Here is a 24,337-nt window from a genome sequence, read left to right on the forward strand (position 1 = left end):
AAACCAAGTGGATAAATTTTAATCTCAAGATTTTTTTGTTGTCTTTCTTTAAATATCATAACGATAAACTAAATTTGAAGATATTCTTTTTTTCAAGTTTGCTTAGACAACCTCACTCCCTTTGCTTAAATTCTATAAAACCTGTGGATGTGCATATGTGGTGGCGATGTGGGACGGTGGGTAGATGGCTTTCTGATATTCATAGTACTGGTATATTCTACAATTTGAAAACAAAAGCATTCCTTTTTTCTTCTGTATTTACTTTTTACACTTCAATTTATATGCTTTCTACTTACCATTGATGCCTTCTTGACAATTTTTTAGGCTGAAATTTTCTGGGTGTTTTTGCATTACTTGTAATTTGACTTTGTTGCTGTCTATGAAAATTGACATTTTTTTCCTCCTACTTTAATATTCTTAAATAATAATTCTTATTTCCCTTTGTCATTTTCAATTTATATCCTTTCTGTATTTAGTAAAATAGAATAAATTGCTGGTTAAAAAAGGTTCAAAATATTTCCATATAATTTCATTTATTCTCCTCTTCACGTAAAAATAAAGACAACACACCACTGAAATTCAATACTTAATTTCATTTTTCAGTTATGTTATTTGCTTGCATTCTTTATTCATTAATCAAGGGAAAAGAAAATGAGTGAGATGAATTTCCATTCAGTTGGAAAAAAAGCCTGAATTTACTAATAAATATCTCTGTCTATGAGAACAAATAAGTACTTCAGTTTCTACAGCCTCTGATGATATTCCAACTAAGCTCTCCCTGGTGAATTTAATAATTAGTTAAAATTTGATATAGTCTCTAAATAAAATAAGATGAAGGGAATGGACTGAAGATACAGATGATGCATATCAGTTTTCTCAACCAAAAATTGAATTTGTTTTTAATTCCTTTTAGAAATCAATACAGAACTTTTATATTTCGCTTAAAATTTGCAATCACACCCAAAATTCAAGTTTTTTGAAAAAAGACACGAAGTAGAATAATCAAATACTTTTGAGCCTATTATAATTTTATGTGCTATTTAGCAAAATAAGCATAGGAAAAAGAAAAAGACAAAGTATATTTTTAAACACAGAGTAATAAAATTAATATATTATAAACCAAAGATCATATAAATGTTGAAAATCATTAAGACTTTCAGTAAGTAATGTCGAGGAACATTTATGTTTTTTGGTCAAAGTTCTGTAACTACAGCTGGTTAAACAACAAAAAAAAGGAATCAAGACATGGAGATGTCCGAATGAAAAATTGAAAAAAGTAACAGGGACAGAGAATAAAAAATCAAAGACTACTGACAGAAAAGATATCCATATTATTAAAATCTATATCAGTTTGATTCAACACTTGTAAACATGTACGCTATGTTAGAATCAGCACATTCAATGATGGGACAGTTTGTTTTTACCCTGCTGTGACCTGCCAATAGAAATTTAATATATTAGTTATTGAAATATTTTACAATTATGTGTTTTCAAATCCAGTATATACTTTCATGAGCCTAGTCCTATCTCAGCAGTCTTATTTTGCTTTTTTTTCTAGTGACTTTTTTTATCCTATTGTTTTAAAAGCAAACATTTTGCCTAGGGTGGCATGGTTGGGGGTGGGAGTTGGGGGGAGTCTGCCTAGCATGAATTATTTGTTTTAACTGGTCTGTTTACTAGGACAATTCTTCTCATAAAAACATACATTTGTTCTCTATTTTGTTTTATTAGTGCACACAAATAAGCATGTTGTTAGGAAGTAGGTTTCAAAATTATTTTCCCTTGTTTAGTAGGAATAAATAGGCAAAGAAAATAGTCTGTGATCATTTATTCTTTAGGCAAATCATCCTCCAAACCTGCTTTAGCTAAGTTGTATATCACAGCCAATTTTAGTAATGAATAGTCATCTGCTGAAATTTATTAGTTGTCTATAACGTTTTTTGGCAATTAATTTTTGTTCACAAATGTATGTCTGGGCACATATAATTTAAACATTCTTAATAAATTGTTTTGTTTTTTTTTACTCAAAAGAATGCATAACTACAATATGCATAAAGTGACTCTAGATCAATATCCAAACAACACTTCCTTCAGACATTTCACTATTGGACTGATTTCACCCTGCAATACTTTATCCTAAACAACATGTTTATTGGCAGGAAAAACTTAGTTTTTGGCTGACTGAAAACATATCCTGGGCAGGAAGGAGAAAACAGTATGTTTTGATAGAAGGATATGTGTGGTTAAAATCATTTTACAGTACATTCATGTGTCAAATCATTACACCTTAAACTTACACCATCTTATAGGTCAATTATATGACAAAAGCTGGAAAAAATGTTTTTTAAATGGATGTCATCTGACAATAAAACAGGCTAAAACAGTAATTGATGGATGAGATTTGAAGAAGTAAAAGCGGACTGCAAAGGGATACTTTGAGAACAAAGTCCAAATTTCATCAGAAAGTAACATAACAAATAGTACAGTCTAGTTTAAAATTACCGTCCAAAAAATGGAGAATAAAATTTTTCATTTGGAAGTCTTTAACTGATTAAAACGGAAAAAACAATCAGTTTCTTCATTTTATAGGCCAGATTTCAGTTGCTTTTGGCCGGAGAACAAATTAAATCTATAGATACATACTTTCCATGTTTTAAAGCATGGCTTTTAAAATTTTTGTTACTTTTGTATGATTGCTCTTAAATGATTTACTAGTTTTCATTATTTTATCTCCAAATTTGTGAACATCTGACTAATTTATTTTGCCTTTATCTTAACAATTTTTGGACCAGTTTATTTAGATAATCCATGATCCTAGCTGCTCAATTAAAAGCCAGATTTTCTTCCTTTCTGCTGATTACATCAAAATAAGGTAATTATATTTCACTGGAAATATTTCCAATTCTCTCTCTGTGTGTGTGTGTGTGTGTGTGTGTGTGTGTGTGTGTGTGTGTATCCTACACATTTCCTTTGGCTTGTCATGTTTCTAGCGTAATAAACAGGACAGTAGGAAGATGTGTTGAGAAAGCCATCCAACCACCAACACAGCATATGGCCTGTAATTATTACTTACGCTGCCACTTCCCTTTCTGATATTTGCTTTAGATTCCTCTCTACATTTATATAATTAAAACTGCATTTAATTCCAGATACTTTTTGTTAGAAGCTATTGTGTTTCTTCATTGACATGTACCCTAAATGGTAATAATGCTGTGCATTTAGAGAGGGCCTGATAGACTTGATAGAGTTTGTATATTCATCACCTAATTTTGATTTCCAGAATTGCAACGTGCATGAATAGATGCTATTATTTCCTTCAAAATTATGGAAACTGAGACTCTGAGAAATTAGGTCATGGTTTCAAAGAATTTGGCTGCTAACGTGTGCTGAAGTTGAGACTCCAGAGTTCTTTCCTCTGTAAATGTATTGCTGATAGATTTATGCATTCAATAAGAACATTATCCACAAAACTAAAATGAAATAAAGAAAAGCTGAGTTTTATCTGTGATGTTTTCCATCTATTTACTAATATGCTAGTACATTATAGTGAAATAAACCTCATTTCCTGGTAAGACAGTACTAGATTTGCAGCCTAGCTGAATAAAAATTTATTAGCTAAGTAACTAGATATACTAGCTAGCTTCTCTAATCTTCAGGTTCCTCTTGGTAAAGTAGAAATAGCAAGCTTTTTATTGCAATAGTGCTGTATAATTTACGGCACCTACAGTGCCTAGCAATAACTGGCCGATATCATGCCCTCAATAAACGGTAACTAATATTATACTTATATTATTTAATGTTTAAAAGTGTTATGTATATTTCATTTTAAAATATTGTGCTAATATTGTGCTTGTATATATAGTAAAAATATGAATGAAACAGAATAGTTATAGAATATGAAAATAGAAAACTCGGTAATTAACATAAAATTCATACTCTATATTAGTTACTTCAGAAATACGGGTTTGGTAGAGATTTACATTTGATCAAAAGGATCACAGACAGAAATGTAAAATGCAAAACTAAAAATTCTTGGAAGAAAGCATAGGAGGAAACGTAGAGCAAACCTTGGGTGTGCAAATGACATTATAGATACAATGTCGGAGGGCATGATCCATGAAAGAAAAAAACTGATAAGCTGGACTTCATTAAAATCAAAACCTACTGCTTTGCAAAAGACACTATAAAGAGAATGGAAAGATAGGGCACACAATAGAAGAAAATATTTGCGAAGACCCTGATAAAGGACTGTTATCCTAAACGTGCAAAGAATTCTTATAAATCAATGATAATAAGCAACCCAGTTTTAAAAAATAAGCTAAAGACCTGAAGAGATAACTAGCCAGAGGAAATATACAGATGGTAAATAAGCACATGACAAGACCCTCTACATCATATGTCATCAGGGAAATAAAAATTAAGATAACAATGTATTACCAGAACACACCTGTTGAAGTGCCCCAAATTTGGAACACTGACAACACGCTTGCTGGCAAAGATGTGGAGCATTAAGAACTCTGATCCATTGCTGGTGGGAACGCAAAATGGTACAGCCACTCGGAAGACCTTTTAGAGGTTTCTTACAAAACTAATCATACTTTTATCAGACGATCCAGCAATTGTGCTCCTTGGTAATTTACCTGAAAGAGCTGAAAGAATTTATGTCCACACAATAACCTACACATGGATGTGTATAGGAGCTTTATTTATCATTGCCAAAACTTGGAAGCAACTAAGACGTCCTTCAGTAGGTGAATGGATAAATAAACTGGGGCATCCAGGCAATAAAATATTTAGTACTAAGAAAGAAATGAACTAGGAAGTGATGAAAAGTAGTGGAATAATCTTAAAGGTATATTGATAAGGGAAAGAAGTCAATCTGAAAAGGGCTACATAATATTAGATTCTAACTATGTAACACTCTGAAAAAGACAAAAGTATTGGGAAAAGTAAAAAGATCAAGGTAGGCAGGGATTGCAGGATGTGTGTGTGTGTGTGTGGTGGGGGAAGCGAAGCACAGAGATAAGTGGGAGACCACAGAGGATTTTAGGGCAATGAAAATACTCTGTAAAATAACATAATGGTGGATACACATCATTATACCTTTGTTTGAACCCACAGAATACATAGTACCAATGACAACCATAATGTAATCATGGGCCCTGGGCGATTCCGATGTGTCAACATAGCATCATCAATTCTAACAGTTGTACTGCTTTGTTGAGAGATGGTGATAATGGGGAGGCTATGCATGTGTCAAAGTAGGGGGGATGTGGAAAATATCTGTATATTCCCCTCAATTTTACTGTGAATCTAAAAGTGCTATAAAAAATAAGGTCTTTAAAAAAATAAACAAACAAGTAATAAATATTTCTGTGAGAAAAATTATGAAGATAAACTTCGGTGGGAAGAGGAAAATAAAATACTATATAGATTTCTAGCAGTGTTACAGAAAGTTTACCCTGAACTTAATTTAAAGGTTAATTGATCATAAGTTTCAAGCAATCCATCAGTAGTAACCCTATTGCCTTCTTTTTTTTCCCTTACTCTGTGTGATTTATATTATAAAGAAGCCATGAACAATGATCATAGTAATTCATTAAAAACAAGGATTCAGAACTATAGGGGAGGTCAGGGTCATGTTTCCGTTGCCACTATGAACCATGCACAGGGATTAAAAAAAATAAAAACAAAACAAGTGAACAAAAAACTCTGGCTCTTATATTGACCAACTAAATCAAAATCTTTCTGAAAAGAGCTAATGAATGGCTGTTCATTTATTTTTGTTTTTTATTTGGTGGATATACCAAATAATGAAACATATTCATTTCATTGCGATATAATAAAATGCTATTCAACAGTTAAATTCAACACTATAGATGTAGAAATAATATTTTAAATCTTTAAAATACATATGGCATTAATAAGGAAAAATGAGAAAATGAATTATTTTAGCAAAATACCATTCATGTAAATATAAAAATATACACACATAACGATATTCACAATTTTTATAGGGAAACATGCTCTATGTGAAATATACCTTAATAATTTAAAAACCTTATCTTGAAAAGATTTAGAGAAAGGTTAAATAAGTTAAGGGTTATTGCCTTCCTTTCTTATACCTATGATTGTATTTTTTGTTTCTTTTCTTTTTATTTTATTAGCCACGTCAAATAGAATTACAGAATGTAAAGAGCATGTGTCTCAAACTAATCTCATCAACGACTCATTTTTAGTTGTGTTGAAACCAGAAATCCAAGGGATTAAATGATTTGCCCGTAATCATACTAATAATCAGGGTAGAGCATGGGATTCAACGTATCTCGTAATATACTCTTCAGAAAAATATCACAAGATTGTTAGCATTTACTGTGTTTTTATTTTTATCATTATAAACAACTTCAAAACCTTATTTCCATTTGTTCTACAAAATTTCTATGGTTAATATCATATGTGATGTAGAAAGGCAGAAAATGATTTCCTGGGAAGATCAAAACAAGAAAAGATTTTTCTATTCTCATCATTTCTGTTTAACATAATACTGAAGATCTTAATCATCGTAATTAGTAAATAAAAACACAATCACAAGTGTATTAATTTAAAAGGAGAAATAAGCTCTTTTTAAATTTTAAAACACTTACATATAGAAAGTTGAAAGTACAGTGTAAAGAACTTTTTCTCTTAACCATTTGAGAGTAAGTTTTCACCCTGATGCACTCTCTCTCCTGAGTTCTTCAGCTGACATTTCCTACCAACAAGTGAATTCTTTTATGTATCTCAAATCATCTATCAAAATCGCTAATGTAACACTAATATTATAATATAGTTCTCAAGCTCCATTTAAATTTCACCAATTTTTCCAGCAATAGACTTTGTAGTAAAAGTATCCATCTCAAATATTGTGCTGCATTTAGGCATTAGTTCTGTTTTCGTTTTTGTTTTTGTTTTTTAGTGTCTTTGTGGCTGGAACAGTTAATCTTTTCCTAACTTGATGATTTGAACAATTTCAATAATTACCGAGGAGATGTTTTATAGTATATTTGCCTTACCTATGTATTTTCAGTTTTAGTTTTTAGTATAAACAACTTCAAAATACTTTTTTAAAGTTAGGCTTGTAAAACTAAGGGAAAAAAGAAAAAATATATATATATATATATGAAATCAAAGAGAAAAACATTAATGTAATAAACGTATTATAACCTCTATATAAAGGAATACTGGGCATGGAGATTATATTTTTAATTCACATTAAAATTCATGCAAAATGAAATAATTTTAAACAAATACCCCAATTTAAAAGTGGGCAGAGGACTATAATAGACATTTCTCCAAAAAAGACATGCAAATAGCTAATGAGCCCATGAAGAGTTGTTCCACACCATTAGTCATTAAGGGAACACAAATCAAAACCACAGTGAGTTCCTTAAGATGCCTATTATCAACAACACAGAAAAAAACAAACAAACAAAAAAACACAAGAGTTGGCAAGGATGTGTTGAAATCGCAACCCTTTTGAACTGTTAATGGGAATGTTAAATGGTGCAGCCATTCTAGAAAACAGTATGTCGGTTCCCCCCAAAATTAAATATAGAATTATTATAACAGAAATTGCATATCTGGGCATATACACAGTTGAAAGCAGGGACTCAAACATGTATTTGTGTAACAATGTTCACAGCACCATTATTCACAATAGCCAAATAAAGCAATAACAACCAAAATGTCTATTGGCAGGGGAATGGATAAATAAAAAATAGTATATGCATACAATAGAGCATTATATGGCCTTAAAAGGGAATGGATTCCAGATACCACTATAACATGAATGAACCTTGAAAATGTAATGTTATGGTAGATAAGCCAGGCAAAAACAGGACAAATATTGTGTGATGCCACTTATATGACGTACCTAGAACAGTCAAATCCATAGAGGCAGAAAACAGAATAGTAGTTACTAGGGGCTTGGGAGAGGAGTAAAGGGAAGTTAATGTTCAACAGGCACAGAGTTTCAGAAAATGCTCTGGAGATAAACGGTGGTTATGGTTGCACAATAATGTGGATATACTTAATGCCACTGAATTGTGCATTTAAAAATGGCTAAAATGGCAAATTTTATATATTCTGTGTTTGCTCCAAAATATGACCTAAACAGACCATCAGCTCTAATAAGTCTTCTGGAGCAAAAATTAATATAAGACCCGGTCTTATATTAATATAATTATATTAATATAATTATATTAAAATAAGACCGGGCCTTATAATATAATATAATATAATATAATATAATATAATATAATATAATATAATATAATATAATATAGTACTGGGTCTTATATAAGACCGAGTCTTATAGAAGTCTTATATATAATATTATATATTATATAAGTCTTATATTATATAAGACTGGGTCTCATATTAATTTTTGCTCCAAAAGACATTACAGCTGATGGTCCAGCTAGGACGTATTTCTGGGGAAGCGCGGTATATGTATACATATATATCCACAATAATGAAAGAAATAATTTTAGGAACTTCATTAGCATACTAATTTTAACATACATGATGTGTAATGCCTTTTATACATATGCTAAAATAAATGCCTCTAAAGACTCACTGAGATATTTTGAACATGATTTCTATTGTTAAACAGATTTCCCTCAGAAACATTATTGCAATTTCTAAATTAATTTGTGCAAATTTATGTTATTTTAAATGAGTCCATACTTTTATGTAATGTAAATAATTTATTTTTTTACAAAATTTTAGTAGACTTGGTAAACTTTATTTCAAATATATATGTATGTTTTTCAAATTGTTATACTTTTATGGGGAGATACCATTGTCTGTGTATGTGTTTGTGGGAGTAAGTGTGTTTTCCTTGAGAATTATTTTTGTCTGAAAATGTTCCAATTTTCTGTTACATTGGGAATCCATTATTTTCTCAGAGATATTAATTTGTAGGAACTTTTTCATATGATTTTAAAAATGATAAAATATTTCTATTCAATTTTGTTTGAACTGAAAACAATAAGGCTAAAATATTTATCTGTGGTGTATCCATAAATTTGCCAGCCCATTTGGCCTGGAAGGGCAGAATGTTTCTTCAGCTGTGAGAAATCTCCTTCATGAATTGCCTCACCAGGTCACCATTTCTGAGAGAAATCCACATCTAGAATCTGATGGAGGTGTAAGAGTCTAGCCATTTCAATTCAATGAAAGAAGAGATTGATGGAATAGTGAAGCTGCACAGAACCCATGAGGTGGACTTGGGCTGTTGGGCTGCATCATTGACCAACTTTCTCTTTGTCCAATACTAATTCTTACATCTCCCTTCCACAACTGTTTATGCCGAGGAACTCCCTAATACATATTCTGAAGGGCTGCATCATACAACATACAAAATATATGCTATTTGCTTGTTATCTGACTACTGCAAAGAATTTCTACTAGTAAAATGCTCTCTACATCTCTATCTAATCAGATCTCAAGATTTGAAAACTGTCTCTAGAATAACTAGAAAATATCCATTTACTTTTTGGCTTCATACTTTTTGGCTTCATATTTTTAATATAATGTGCTTTGGCACCATTTAAATTTTGCCAATTAGGAACAGACTACTTTTGTGAATGCTTTGAGATCATTTTGGTTTTTCCAAAGGAAGTTATGACCTGGTTAGACTCACCATATTGTGAGATGATGAATGTATTAGCAGTCACAGGTTTGAAGTCTTGCGGGTTTATTACCTATTTTAATAAGATTTGTTACCGATAGCCCTTTTCAAAATTTGATCTAAAGAAAGAAACCGAAGAGTGTTCATTAACTCATTCCTTCTCTGAGAAGATGCATATTCAAAATGGAATTGTATAAAGATCCAATTTAAGAGATTTTAGGGAGAATCGATCCTCTTTCACTTATTGTGGCATCTACCATAATCAGCAGTCAGATATATATATATATATATATAGTATTATATATATATATATGGTATTCATAATTGATATGCTTCAGTTCACTTTAATAGTGAGATTCATGATGAACTTTGAATACTTTAAAAATATTTTTTAAAATTATAGGAACAACTTCAATTGAATTAAGAAGTATTGATTAATGTTAAAAGCCACATGGTTCAACAGTAAGAAAACGCCTCAGAGAAAGGAATACGTGAAGATTGCTTACAGGAAAATAAATATACTTAATCAGAGGCTGGGAAGCATTATTATTCAATTTTGAGTCAAGGTCAGTATAAGAACAATGAAATTATTAAGAAATTTCATGAGAACTGAAGGTAAGACACTGGTTGGAGTACAGTAGTAACACAAGAAAAGGGAGAGATTACAAATTTTACTTGAGTATTTACAATATGCCAGAAAACATGTACGTATTCTTATAAATTATTATATTCAATTCTAGCAATATCTTCATTAAAAAAATGCTGATATACAATGGTGAGTTGTGAAATCATTAACAACCAACTCTCCAGGTGCAGAATCCTGATTTGTAGAGTCTGCCAGTTCCTGTGGTGTAACTATCACACAATACTCAATTTAAAACTACCACCAGGGTATCAACTGACAAGTAAACATCCTGAAAAATTTACAAGGGGCTCTTGCAAGCTGGCATAAGCAGGCAACAGCACACCAACACTGCTATGTCTAGTTTAAAAATGACACTAATAAAAATCATAAATCCAGTAAAGGGTAGATTCAATATTACATGCAGTTTTTCTAGTTCAAAAATCCATGATATATTTACTAAACCAGTATTTGGAAAACAAAACAAAACAAAACAAAACAAAATTTGTTGCCTGGATGGCTATGGAAAATACTATCCTAGAGCTCTGGCTGGCCCAGAAATCCAAACGGCAGAGTTAGAGGAATGGAGTCGAACATCCTTTGGACATCCAGAATAGAGCTTTTGAAACTTGCCTTACAACTTCCAGTTAAAACTATACATGTGTGTGTGTGTGTGTGTGTGTGTGTGTGTGTGTGTGTGTATACACACATATATACATATATATGCATATATATATTTTAAATTAAAGTTTATTGAGGTGACAATTGCTAGTAAAGTTACAAAGGTTTCAAGTGTATAATTCTGTAATACATCATCTATATAGCATGTTGTGTGTTCACCACCCAGTGTCACCTGAAATAAAAGAAATAATAATAACAACAACATATACAGAAGGTTTCCCTCTTCTTCTTTAAAACATTTAAAGCAATTTAGGGGATCAAGCAGGAAAAACACCAGCCTAGTCTTTAAAGAAACCATGTGATACCCTGAGGCTACCTATATGCAGTGAATTTTAAAATAGCTAGAGGAAAAAACACTAAAAGAGGATAACTGGGGCTGAGGATCCAAGAAAACTTGGCAGAGTTCCATTTGACGAAATATTTGGTATTACATGGCAAGAAAAAATTAACACCCTGTCATTTAGAGAAAAGGGAATAGTTCTGTGGGCAGGTGGCAAGAGTAAAGAGCATCAGCTTTGGCATGTGCATGGCAGGGTAAAATCAGTCAAACAGAAGTGATATTTGCAGGAAGCTATGTTAGTATGCGACTGAAAGAGAAGAGAAATTTAGATTTTTAATTGTCCTAGAGCCACCAATTTAAGTTGGCTGCAAAGAGGTAAAATCAAATGAATTATCTTGCCTCTATTCACATGATATTCACATATAGCTCACATCATATTCACACATATAGTGAATCCTGGTCCTGCACAATTGTATCTGCTTCACATATTGCCTGGACAGGACAAAACAGGACTAAGACAAAATCTGCATTCAATGAATGAATAAATAAACCATGGTACATCTAGACAATGGAATATAATTCAGCACGAAAAAGAAATGATCTCCAAAGCCATGAAAAGACAAGGAAGAACCTAAATGCCTATTACTAAGCAAAAGAAGCCAATCTGAAAAGGCTATATGCTGCGTGACTCCAACAACATGACATTCTGGAAAAAACAAACTATGGAAATAGTAAAAAGATCGCTGGTTGCCAAGATTAGGGGATACGGAGGGATGAATAGGTAAGAGGGCTTTTAGGGCAGTAAAATAGTCTGTATGATTCCATAATAATGGATGTATGTCATTATACATTATCCAAACCCATAGAAATTACATCAATAGTCAACTAAGGTAAACTATGGACTTTTGGTGGCTATAATGTGCCAGTGTAGGTTCATCAATTATAACAAATGTACCACTGTAGGATATTGATAACGGGGAAGCAGTGCATGTGTGGGTAGGGAGAATAAGAGAGCTATCTGTGCCTTACTCTCAACTTTGCTGTAAACCTAAATAACTGCTCTAACAAAAGTCTTAAAAAAATAAATAAATAAATGGCAATAAAAAGTAAATAAGCAACAAGAGCAACTTTACAGTGGAAATGCCATTTTAATCCAATAACCATAGTTATCAAGAGTAACAGACACAGTGAAATCCTGTGCTACCTGATAGGATGCAACTAGAAGAACAGCATCGCTTGTGTGGCTGGCTGCTACAGATGCATAACCTAAATCTAACTGTGAGAAAACATGACACAAACCCAAACTGAAGGACATTCTACCAAATATGTGGCCTCTAATCTTCAAAACTGTCACAGGCATGAACTCACAAAGACATTGAGAACTTTACCAGAAGAAAGAAACTAGAGGCGAGGCAATGAAATGTAATGTTATGATTATGAACCGCATGCTTTTGCTGAAAAAGATGTTACTGGGACAACTGGAAAAATCTGAATGGAGTCTGAGATAGATGATTGTAATGTATCAATGCTAATGTGCTGAGTTTTGGTAGTTGTGTTGTGGTTATATAAGAGAATGCCTTTGTCAAAAAAAAATAAAATAAACACTACATTAGTTGGGTGTAGAACACAGACATCCAGAGAGAAAACAAAAGTATGAGGGGAATTGTTTCCAAGAAGAGAAACTGAACACTAGGGAAGAAAATCTTAGAAGCCAAAGGCAAATAAATAATTTAACTCCATGAAAAATAATCAAATGATCTGTTACAAATACATAGTCAAATGGTTAAATACAATATACACTGGTCGAAATAGATTTGCAACTCATAATAAAATGCTTAGAGACTTCCATTTTCAGACACTGTAGAGGTTATTTGAAAAAAATTTACGTTAAAAACTATTTAAATTGCTGAAGAGAATGTAAACAACAGTTCTATAGAAGTAATAAAGGCAAGACAAGATGCCAGAACAAAATTTACGGAAAGTAGAAACTTAGATCAGTAAGTAGAACAACAGATCACAAAGCTGCTTTTTCTAAGATAATATATTTATAGGAGAAAAGTTGCTTTTCAGGTTTGATGTCCTCTTGGGAAAACAGTACTCGATTTAAGGCCTAAGACGTAGACTCAACATACACACATTAAATAGTTAATATCAAATACTCATGCTATGGAACTGAAGAGGAAATTACCTTACCATAGGCAAAGCTAGAGGAATAAAGGAAAGAAAATGTGTAAGTAAACTGAAGGTAAAGAGAAAAAAAACTGACCACGAAAAGAAGCTATAACTATAGGCTGGAGCTCACCAATATTTTGAGCCAGATTAAAGATATGTAAGTCAACCAGAGCACCTGAAAGTAAAAATCTGAAAAAAGTCAGACAAAAGCAAGTCAATCATCTTCAAAAAAAAGAGGCAGACTGTCAGCTGATTTCTCCATAGCAACAATCTATTAATGATCCAGAAGACAGAATTTTTATCTGAAGTGGCTGCCATTCTTCAATTCTATACCCACAAAAATTAACGTTGTAACACAAAGCCAAACATATCTTCAGATAAACAAAGGTGAAGATGTCATTGCCAGCATACATACTAATAAATATGCTTATTTCATGACTAAGGCAAGTGATCTTTCATTACATGTCTGAGATGTAAGAAGAAATAAAGAGTGAAGAGAATGCTCAACTATGACAGATGAGAAGCCCAGCTGGTTCATGATTCACGACTCCATCCCTCTGCTCTGCTGGACTCAGGAAAAGCAAATACATACAACTAAATTTGGTCCTACATGTGAATGCTGGCTTGTAAATAGTGACAGAATGGGTGTCAAGGAAAATTGAAAAACTCAGTAGTCTTGGAGCTTTTTCTGGGAATTTGGAAGAGACACCAATTAACTGAGAACTTCAGTGATGCAATGTTAAGCTAAGCAACAGCCAAAATAGGAAATGTTCCTTTTGAAAATTTTCTATAACAGTGCACATTCTTGCAACTCAATTTCCTACATGGTAACATCATTTTAATGCTGGGCTGAGATTTAACATCTTAATTTAAAATTCTAAACTGAAGAGCTTTATGTAATCTATAAATGCATATAGTTTAAAACGTGAAGTTTGTAAAATAACTTTTCCCTATATCACTGCTGGTTAAAATGCCATTGTTTTGAAAGATATAAACATAGTATGCATTTTGAGAATTAAAATCCAAAAGGTCGTCTGCTTAGAAAACATCTGGGTTCTGCCGGGCTTGCCTCTATTTTAAAATGCTGTTATTATTCCTTGGTCAAGGATTAGCATAAAAAGTCCCTGTAAATGTTCATTCAGGTTCACCTTATTTTGTGGTCTTTACCTACCAGGAAATGATGTCTCTATTCATTCAAATGTTCAGATGTCGCCTCATCAGGAAGGTCTTTATGATCATTTAATCTAAAGAAGTCCTGGCCAGTATCAATAACATCATCTTGATTCCTTTCTTCAACGAACTTTTCTAACTAAAATTACCTACTGTATTTGTTTCACATTGCCTTCTTTGTATGGCTGCACTTAATAAGGTTCAAATGGAAAATAATTGTATACCTACACCCTTTCCACCCCAGCCCACTACCAAAATCAGGTCTCTATATATTGAGCAATTGAATGTTTTTTATTTTTTATTTTTTGTGATTTTTTTTTGTTTGTTTTTCTTTTGGTCATGGTTGTAATAAAATAAGTAAATAAATAACACCTGAACATTTGTAGTCTCAAGAACTTCACTTTTTAAAATGTCCAGAGAGTCTTTCCATCTGTCTAAACTCTCATATAACATGACTTTTCTCCACATGCTCGCTGGAGATCCAGTTCACCCTAGGAAGACTGCAGTGGGGAGGTCAGGACAGCTTCTTCTCTCCATCCTCGTTCCAACTACCCCTTACCCTGCTGTAGCCAGGTTTGACTTGGTTGTATTCATTAAGAGCAAAAGGGACACAGTCTAATACGGTGGACACAGCTGGTATTTCTAGGGTTTGTGAATATTTAAATTTGGTTTATTCTCTCATAAATCACATTTTTTTTAGTTTCTGAGAGATCGCTCTTCTAGAAATGTCCAATGACACCTCTTTATGAAGGACTGCACATCAAAAACCCCTTCCAAAGAAACAAACAGATCAATAAAAAATAAAAGCAGATTTCCAATCTCAGTGTTTAATAACATTAATTCATGGAGTTTAAACCCCAAAACTACTTTATTTCTACTTTATTTACAAGTACGGCAGAGCTAGAACATGGGAGGTTTGACATTTACTGTTTTGTTCTTGGCTTTTGGAGCCTGTGCTGTATCTGAGACAAAAAGAGTATTATAACTTCCTGTTACCCTTATTTATTATTTTCTTCTTCTCTTAAAGGCAGACGCTTTGTGAGCAGAGAAATTATACTTGCAGAACTGTGTACTTAACATCAGAGTAGGACCTAGAACGTCCTCTAGAAGTTCACTGAGAGAATGAATAAATACTTCCGCTTCACAGTGGGCATGTGGAACCCACAAGCCTGCAGTAAAGGATGATCAAGAGGCCAAATATTGGACTTAAGGATCAAACAGAACATGAAGAAGAGCAGGCCTTGAGAGAAATCCAAGCTCTAAAACAAATATGAAAGGAAACTAGGAAGGGGAGAAACATGATCATAATAGATAGCAGATTTAGAAGCAAGAGCCCAGAAAGATGTAAAGCAGAAATCATGCTCTTCAGGAAAATGGAGAGGCTCTGGTAAATGAAAAGCTCTAGGGCAGGTTTCCTCATTCTTGGCACTGCTGACATTTAAAACTGGATAATTCTATAGGGATCTGGCTTATGCACTGGAAGAGTTTTAACAGCATTCCTGGCCTCTGCCAACCAGATGCTGGTATAGACCCTCTCCCCAAGTTGTGATAACCAAAAATGTCTCCAAATGGAGATAAACGTCCCCTTGGTGGCAAATTCGCTCCCCAGTTAGAACCACTGATCTAAGGTATTTTTAGTTTCTTATGCTCAGTCAGGTGATATGTGGGCAAATAAGACAGTGCTAAAGGTATAGAGTTGAGATACACCAGCAAAATATATGACCCATTTCATCATTTTCAATAATGGTATGGTTTAGAGTCAAAAAGGGTGAAATGAAGTATTTAAAACTCAGGTGACGAGCAAGATGCTTCTGGAAACAAAAGCAGTTGGTTTTGAAGACAAAAAGCTTTTTAGGAACAGGGAGAAAATTTCATTGGCTACTCAAGAAGGAGCATGAAGTTTAATCCTGGGTTATAAATTATGGAAGGACAAAGCCATGATAAACTATTCGGAACCATGTAACTCTGGATAGAAGGGGAGATCAGGTAATCATGTGAGGAAAAGAGAATTATAAATACCTACAGTATTCTTAATCTGCTAAAATAAAAAAGCAACCATTATTGCTCTAGCTATCGAAAGTCATTGATTCTTCCTGGAAAGAGATATGAAATTAAGAAATAATTGAACACGGTCTCTATTTTTCAAGAATGCTAAATAATGGAGAACTTGACAAGACTTATGTAGTCAAGCAACAATGTAAGAATTCACGTGCTTATGTATTCTGTATTTAGAGAAGGGTGATATCAACAACGTAGTTTTAGGTCAGAATGGCTTAGAGCCCCAAAAACATCTTTCATGTCTCCGAATGGTGTACGCATATGTGTTCATTACATCAAGAAAATACAGACAGTTAACTTGGCTATTTAAAAAAATAAATTATTATGTTTTTACTCCCTGAAGAAAAGTAATTTACTATGCTAACTCAGAATCAAGTTTATTGTTGCCCTATTATGCTATTAATTCTGGTGTGTTTGGGAATTTTTTTTCAATCTCTGGTTTTGATTGATTAAAAATCCAATTTTAACATGATTTTCTCCACTTGAGAATAATTACTATATAAAATGCAGACAAAATTTGTGTAGTAAATAAAATTAGTAATTCACTTAGAACTTTATATTTGTTATAGCTAAAAGTCAATTCAAGACTATCTAGGTTAATATTATTATGTATTCTACTTGGATATTTGTAAGCCTAGAAATTTGAAATGATCTGTCCAGGACAACCGAATCAGGCAATGGAAACCCATGATTAAAAGCTACATGTGAAAGTACTTTAAACTAATAAATAATAGTTTATAATCACAATGTTTCTCTAATCTTAAATTGGAAAATTTGAATATGTTTATAGAAGGTTTGCAATGTAAAAGCAACATAGTGCAAAAGTAGATTACTTGAAGTTCAACTTTTAAACGGCTTGGTTTGGAAGGTGAAAAAAGGGGAGGAGGTATTATCCTTTATATAGGAAAATTGTTAAAGGTCAATATTGTGATTATCTTGCTAAAAAGAAAAAGAGAACTTAAACCTAACATATTTTGGCTTAGTATGTATTTTGTAGAATTTTTTAGATAAAAATGCCTTTTGGTCATTGAGAGCTGAACAAAGTAATGCTTTGTGTTCATTATTGGTTCACTTGGTATCTTAGTAACAGTCATGGCAGTGACAATTAAGCTCCTAAGCTGTGTCTCTCTCTCTCTCTTTCTCTCTCTCTCTCTCTCTCTCTCTCTCTCTCTCTCTCTCTCATTTTATTCTAAATGAGCTTTTAAATACTCATAGGCCATACATTTATGATGTAATCATATTAAAAATACATACAAACATATATAACATGAAATATATATATATATATATATATGTATGTATGTATCCACTAATATAATCATAACTTTTATTTCATACATGAAAAAATGAAGTCCCAAGAGAAATTAGTTGAGTTAACCAGTGAGAGAAAATTAGTGGGAAAAACAAGGTTAGGTCCTAGGTCTTCTGATTGGCAATTACATGCTTTTCCTACACTTGATCTTTACCAAAAGGCTGAGAAGCAAAATATGTTTTTCCTAAAGTTTCCTCAACTTTAACCGAATGAGAAGTAAGGTGTTTTTCCCTTTGCTTTAACCACTTAAGCAGAAACGGATTTTTATCTGAGAAACTACATGCCATCCATTCTTTATACTGTGTTTCTCCGAAAATAAGACCAGGTCTTATACCATATTAATTTTTGTTCCAAAAGATGTATTAGGGCGTATTTTCAGGGGCTGTCTTATGTTGTCATGTACAACAACCTACATTTATTCAAATACAGCCCTGTCATCTTCTTCTGGAACTTCGTCATAACATACTAAATGTGTCCGTCTGGCTGACGATCTTAACTGGGGTTTATTTTCGGGGTAGGTCTTATTTTCGGGGAAACATGGGAGGATTTGGTTAGCTAATTCTTGCTTTTCAATTTTTCTCCCTCTTCATGCAATTGCTTTTCAGTCTTGTCCTCTCTCCACCAGTATAATTCTCTCCATTGCTCACATTCTGACCTCCCAATAAATTTCTCATTACAAAGGGGTGTCTATCTCTATATCCCTACCGTTATTATTTCCCCAAAAATAAGACCTAGCCGGACAATCAGCTTTAATGCGTCTTTTGGAGCAAAAATTAATATAAGATCGAGTCTTATATTATGGTAAAATGAAACCCGGTCTTATATTAATTTTTGCTCCAAAAGACGCATTAGAGCTGATTGTCCTGTTAGGTTTTATTTTCAGGGAAACAGGGTATGTGTCTAGTATTACTCCTAAGTCTAAACTGAACTGAGACATTCAATTGATGTCACGTGCCTACATTAAAGGAAGTAAAAACTGGAAGTAAAATTTCTAAAAGAAGGAAGAATATGCAATAAATTCTTTATAAGTAATGTTGGAAAGAGTATCTGGGGGATTTTAATTTTTTTATACTTCATGAAGAAAATATATCTTAGCTTCAACTTATGTTCACTACAATGTATCTTTAGTGAAATAGTCTATATTGCATGTTGCCTTTTAGGCATATACAAATTTATATATTTATATGTAAAGTAAGGTTTTTCCTTGTGTAAGTTATGAATGCAATGTAAATACTTAAAAATAAGTAATTAATACAAATATATACTATAGACAAGGGACATTTTAAAATACATATTTCACGGGTCATGACATGAATAAATGATAGAAATACAAAATGGAGTTGAAATATAAGCTAAAAATAGACACTGTGTACATAAGTAGTAAACTCAGAGCTACAGCATCTAATATAGTTCTGTTAATCTAATAATTCAGTACATACTGGTGGACACATTTCATGAATTCCTTATGCCTGTCCTCATTAAAGAATTTTTTGATTTGCTTTTATAGAGCAGAACAAGGAAAAATAAAATTTGAGTTGTATATCAACCTGTACGTAGCTGAAGTATTTACCAGCTTTAATGGCCCATAGTGATTTAAAATTCTAGACTAGTTTTCCCTGCCAGAGAGCCAAGTGGTATCAGATGACTCTGGGAATTCAATTCGATACAAATCAGGTCAATTCAATCAACTAAATATTAAGCTCTTTTCTAAGAGCTAGAAACAAAGAGTGATATAAAGTTCTTGATTTCAAAATGTTTATATTCTTTGGGGAAAGAACAAATGAAAGTACATAAGAAGTAGCTTGACTATTATGAGAAAGTACATAATGTAAGAATAATTCAATTTACAAGGATTTATTGAATTCTCATTAAGGACTAGATGAAGGAAAACAGATGCAAAGAAGCCACTAACCGCTATGTCCAGGAAGAACCAAAACAAACTATTGATAGTTTTTATGGTTCAGGTTTCTATTATTATATTTTCATGTGGTTGGTTTCAAAAACTAAAAGTTGCCTATTCCAACAACCATGAAATTTACCTTAACCCTCTGATCTTAGACATTCAATCGGATGAGGCTTGTCATAATTCCACTTCTGTGTGATTTCTGCTAATATTTTTTAGGTTGCTGTTTCTTTGCCTTCTCCTTCTACTCAATATGACGTTTAATTTTTAATCACCTTTCCCAATTTGCAAGACACTTAAAAATGACTGAAGTAATTGGAACAAGAAAAAAATGTACCAAAGTATTTTAAAAATCAATGAACATGTATTCTCTCAAAAACAGTTTTTCTAACAATAACTTTTAGCACACTTTGATTTATTTGAATGAAGCTATTAAGTTTAGGTTAATGCAAAAGTCACCAACACAGTAATGTATCTATCATAATTCTATAGAGTTAAGATGTGATGTGTTAACATGTGATTATATCTGTTTTCCTTTTTTTAGCCTGCTTAACCTCTTTTTTCTTGACACATTTTCATAGACTGTTCATAAAAAAAAAAAAACAAGAACAAAAAAAAGAACTATACAATGAATTTTATTAAGACATTATCTAACCTTGATTCGATTCAGAAAGGGCCAAGAAAGATAATTGGAAATTAATACAATCCAATGCATAAAAGCATTTACTATAATAGTACTTGTATGTCACCCTTCTCATTCCATTTCCAACCACAACTAATTTTCCTCGCTAACTTTTATAACTGAAAGAATTATAACTAATTTTTGTCCGCATAATATTACAATAAATAAACCGCTTTTGCCTGCTTGTCTTCCTATTTATTTTTCTTTTATATAAATGTATCCACAGTGGGACTTAAGAAAAATAAATGACACTCACATCTGGAATAAGTTTTTTTTTAATAAATAAGCAATTATTTTTGTGCTTAGGTGATATGTTAATGACATTTGCTTTCTCATTCTGTAGAATATTAAAAAAATTTGAAACCTCTTTTTTCTTTCTTCCTGAAGTCAACAGCAATGTGAACTATATATATATAATGCATGTAATTCATTCTCATTATATTGACATATTGTTTTCTCACTATCATTGATTTATAATTATAAATTCTAAAATTGCGATTTTTAATACTTCTTTAATCCATGAGTTAGTGGACAGAATTAATTCTAGTAAACTAATTCCCACTTTCATCATACTATATTTACTTAATCCAGTTTTTCAAATTATACTTTGTATTCCATCAACAAAAATTGCTTTAGGAATATTTAGAGAATCAAATTTATAAGAATGATGGTCTTGATGACCTTCAAATAAATTGTTCTTTCTGAGACACATAAGAAAAGAATGTAAATATTTACCATTTCCATACAGACTTACCTTGCCTACGTATTGATAATCAGATCCAGTATATTCCTCCAGTAAGAAGAATTGATTCCACATCCAACCACGTTTTTGACGATGCAGAATTTTGCCATCACTCCTAGGTACACGTGAGCCCAAAATTCTTTGCTGAGGCACAGGAGTCCTTTTGAACATTATCTCCGGAGAACAGAAATGTGGCAGACATACCCAGAATAGAAACAGTAGCAAAAAATGATATATTGTCATAGTTCACTTCTTGAAAATTCCCAATGTGGATGAAGAGAAAGCAGTCCTTTCTATTGGGTTGAATTTTACTGTGTTTCAGCTGGTTTCCAACATTTCATCAATGTTATGGTCATGTTTCCAAAAGCTTTAAACAAAGAAACAAATAAAAAAAAGTCAATGGACGACATTATGAATGTGACCTGTCACTGAATTTAATGTGATGACGATTAATTAATAACAGCAACCAAAATATCTACTATCCCTTTTTTACATAATGATCAGTTTGGGGAAACATTACTTGTCTAGTAACATGTCTACAACCGAAGGGAAGATAATGGTAATTTCTTTCAACATTCTAAAGAAGGGACACATAAAGCTTCTATTTCTTTTTTTCTTTTGGCACTTCAACAGGTTTTAGGAAGTATAATTTCTATAGAGAGTGGAGATGTAGTTAATTTTGCATGTTAATTTTTCCAGAGTAATTTAACATAAATTAAAACACGAAAAACAAAATGGCGATTTAAATAAGTTAAAGAAAACATGCATCTGGTGTGCAATGCAATGATATTTAAATGATTCTTACACAGCTGCACAGTTTCTTCAAATTCTTAATCCTGCTCAAAGATAACATTAAAGCCAAAAACAAAACCAAAAAATAGGAGTGCTGTTGGCTGAAGGCGTCTCCTCTCTTGCCCTCAGATTGGTCTATGGTACACCTAAAGTTTCCTGAAATAGAAAAAATTCACTACTACAGCAAATCGATCTTTAATATAATTAATACCATTGTCTAGAAGGATTGAATTATGTTTTCAGCTGTACCTTTGATGTGTTTGGGAAATTTGTCCACTTTTAACCACACCCACTGCCACCCTGCAGGTCTAGAACTCTCCAGACTGCTCTTCACCTCTCTTCCTAAACTTATTTTCTCAACAAAATATCCCCTGTAATCTTGTTAAAATGTAGGTTAGATCCTGTCACTTCACTGCAAAAAAATTTCAAACACTTTTTATGTCACTTTGATTAAAACCCGAATTCTGACAAGGACCTACAATTCTGCACTTGGTCTCCTGATTGCTGGTCACTTCTTCTGACCTCATGTTTTACTTCAGTCCCCCACCCCAAAATTGATTCCCTTCCAGCTAAAGTGTTGTTTTTACTTCACCTTGTGACACAAGTCATAAGCACCTCTTCTGAACCAGGACCTTTCTACGGTTCCATCTCTCTGGAATGCTTTCCTCTGTAAATGTCAATTTCAGTAGATCCCCTCCTTCCTTTAGGTATTTCTTGAAACCACCTCTACATGTCATATATATCAGTATACTACATGAGGTTTATTTATTTATTGTGTGTATATTCTGTCTACCTGCTATAAACCTATAATGGAAATTTTGCTCTTTTCTTTGCTATTATTTTCACAATGTCTAGAACAGAATCTTGCACCTAGATGCTCAATAAACACATTGATTGAATGAATTAATGAATGAATTATAAGTTGATTCAAATACCTGAGTACTTTAATTCCTCTTGGAAACTATGCTAAGATTTATGTATGGATATACACGTTTTAAAATTGTAATTATTTAGTTTTATTCTTCATTTATATTATTGTTAGCATATGTTTTATTTTAAATATTTGATTTTGTTTTTTTGTTGTTGTTGTTGCTTTCCATTAGGCATGCATTTTATGTCAGGATATGATAAAACATTTGTTATAAAAGGTGGTTTGAGGACCGAAAGGATTGAGATCCACTTCTCTAATATGGCAATGCATTCTAAGTAGTCCAGCACTGACATTTATGCTTTCATCCACAATGATTTGTAAGCAATCTCTTTACTTTTGTTGTTTTATTATTAAGAAGATCTAAAGGTTAATGCAAACATGCTTTAGAAATAAGATTAATGTTGAAGCAGTATTTCTCTTGAGTGTATTAAATGACAGGGAAGCTCTCCAAAGCCTGTGAAGCATACAACAGGACAGATGTAAACTGTATTAAAATACATCATGTAATGCTATAGTTGGAGTATAGAAATTATCTGATGCATAAAATGGTTTTAAATCACAAAACACTGACTTTACAGAAACACGAATTGATTAAATTATAAGTGATAGGAACATTTACCAAAATTGTTTGTCTTTTAAAATGCCTTTTCAAGACATTTTAGATGTTTTTGTTTGTTTGTTTGTTTGTTTTTTCAGAAACACTGTTAAGAGTTGGGGGAGAATTTCTGTAATTCAGGGTTTCTGCTCAATACTATAAGCACTTTAAAACTTATTGAAGCAACAGTCACTCTTATTTCAGCTCTCTTTTTTCATTTTAAAAATATTTGTCAGTAACTATATGGTATAAATGTGATAATTTTCAGTACAATTCTACCATTACCTATTATTTTAGAAGCTTAAGCACCAATATTTTGGGGAACGAGTAGGTGGATATTGTATCTGTAAAAGTTGTTAGTAAATAATTAGACTTGCACATATGCATGAGATTTTTTTTCATTATTGTTCTTGTTTTTATTATATTTAATGATACATTTACTAGAGCAAAATGCATTATTTCACACTGGTTGAAGATCATTAAAATACAGTCAAAACATTTTTACATAAATATTATTTGATAAAACCATTTCAAACAGTGACAAGATTAAATAAAAATAAGAAAAGCAAAAGTTTTCAATTTTGATTAATTTTTTTTTCATTAATAGATTGGGCCCAACATAAAGTCAAAAACATTTTCTCTTATGTTTTCTTTTAGAATTTCTGTAGTCTTAGTTCTTACATTTAGGTCTATGGTCCATTTTGAATCAACCTGGGTATATGGA

General features: G+C 32.3%; 1 protein-coding gene across 2 annotated transcripts in view; it reads right to left on the reverse strand.

The window, feature by feature from the left end:
• The window catches only part of LOC117024421 (cadherin-10), a 147,611-nt gene that overhangs the window by 66,354 nt on the left and 56,920 nt on the right, over positions 1 to 24,337 (reverse strand). For both annotated transcript variants that reach the window (XM_033109750.1, XM_033109749.1), the window contains exon 2: positions 21,308 to 21,662. In XM_033109750.1, the coding sequence (XP_032965641.1) occupies positions 21,308 to 21,538 (231 nt within the window). In that variant the 5' untranslated portion in view covers positions 21,539 to 21,662. The remainder of the gene's footprint in view (positions 1 to 21,307; positions 21,663 to 24,337) is intronic.

Source organism: Rhinolophus ferrumequinum, chromosome 7, assembly GCF_004115265.2.
Source record: "Rhinolophus ferrumequinum isolate MPI-CBG mRhiFer1 chromosome 7, mRhiFer1_v1.p, whole genome shotgun sequence".
NCBI classification, from domain to species: domain Eukaryota; kingdom Metazoa; phylum Chordata; class Mammalia; order Chiroptera; family Rhinolophidae; genus Rhinolophus; species Rhinolophus ferrumequinum.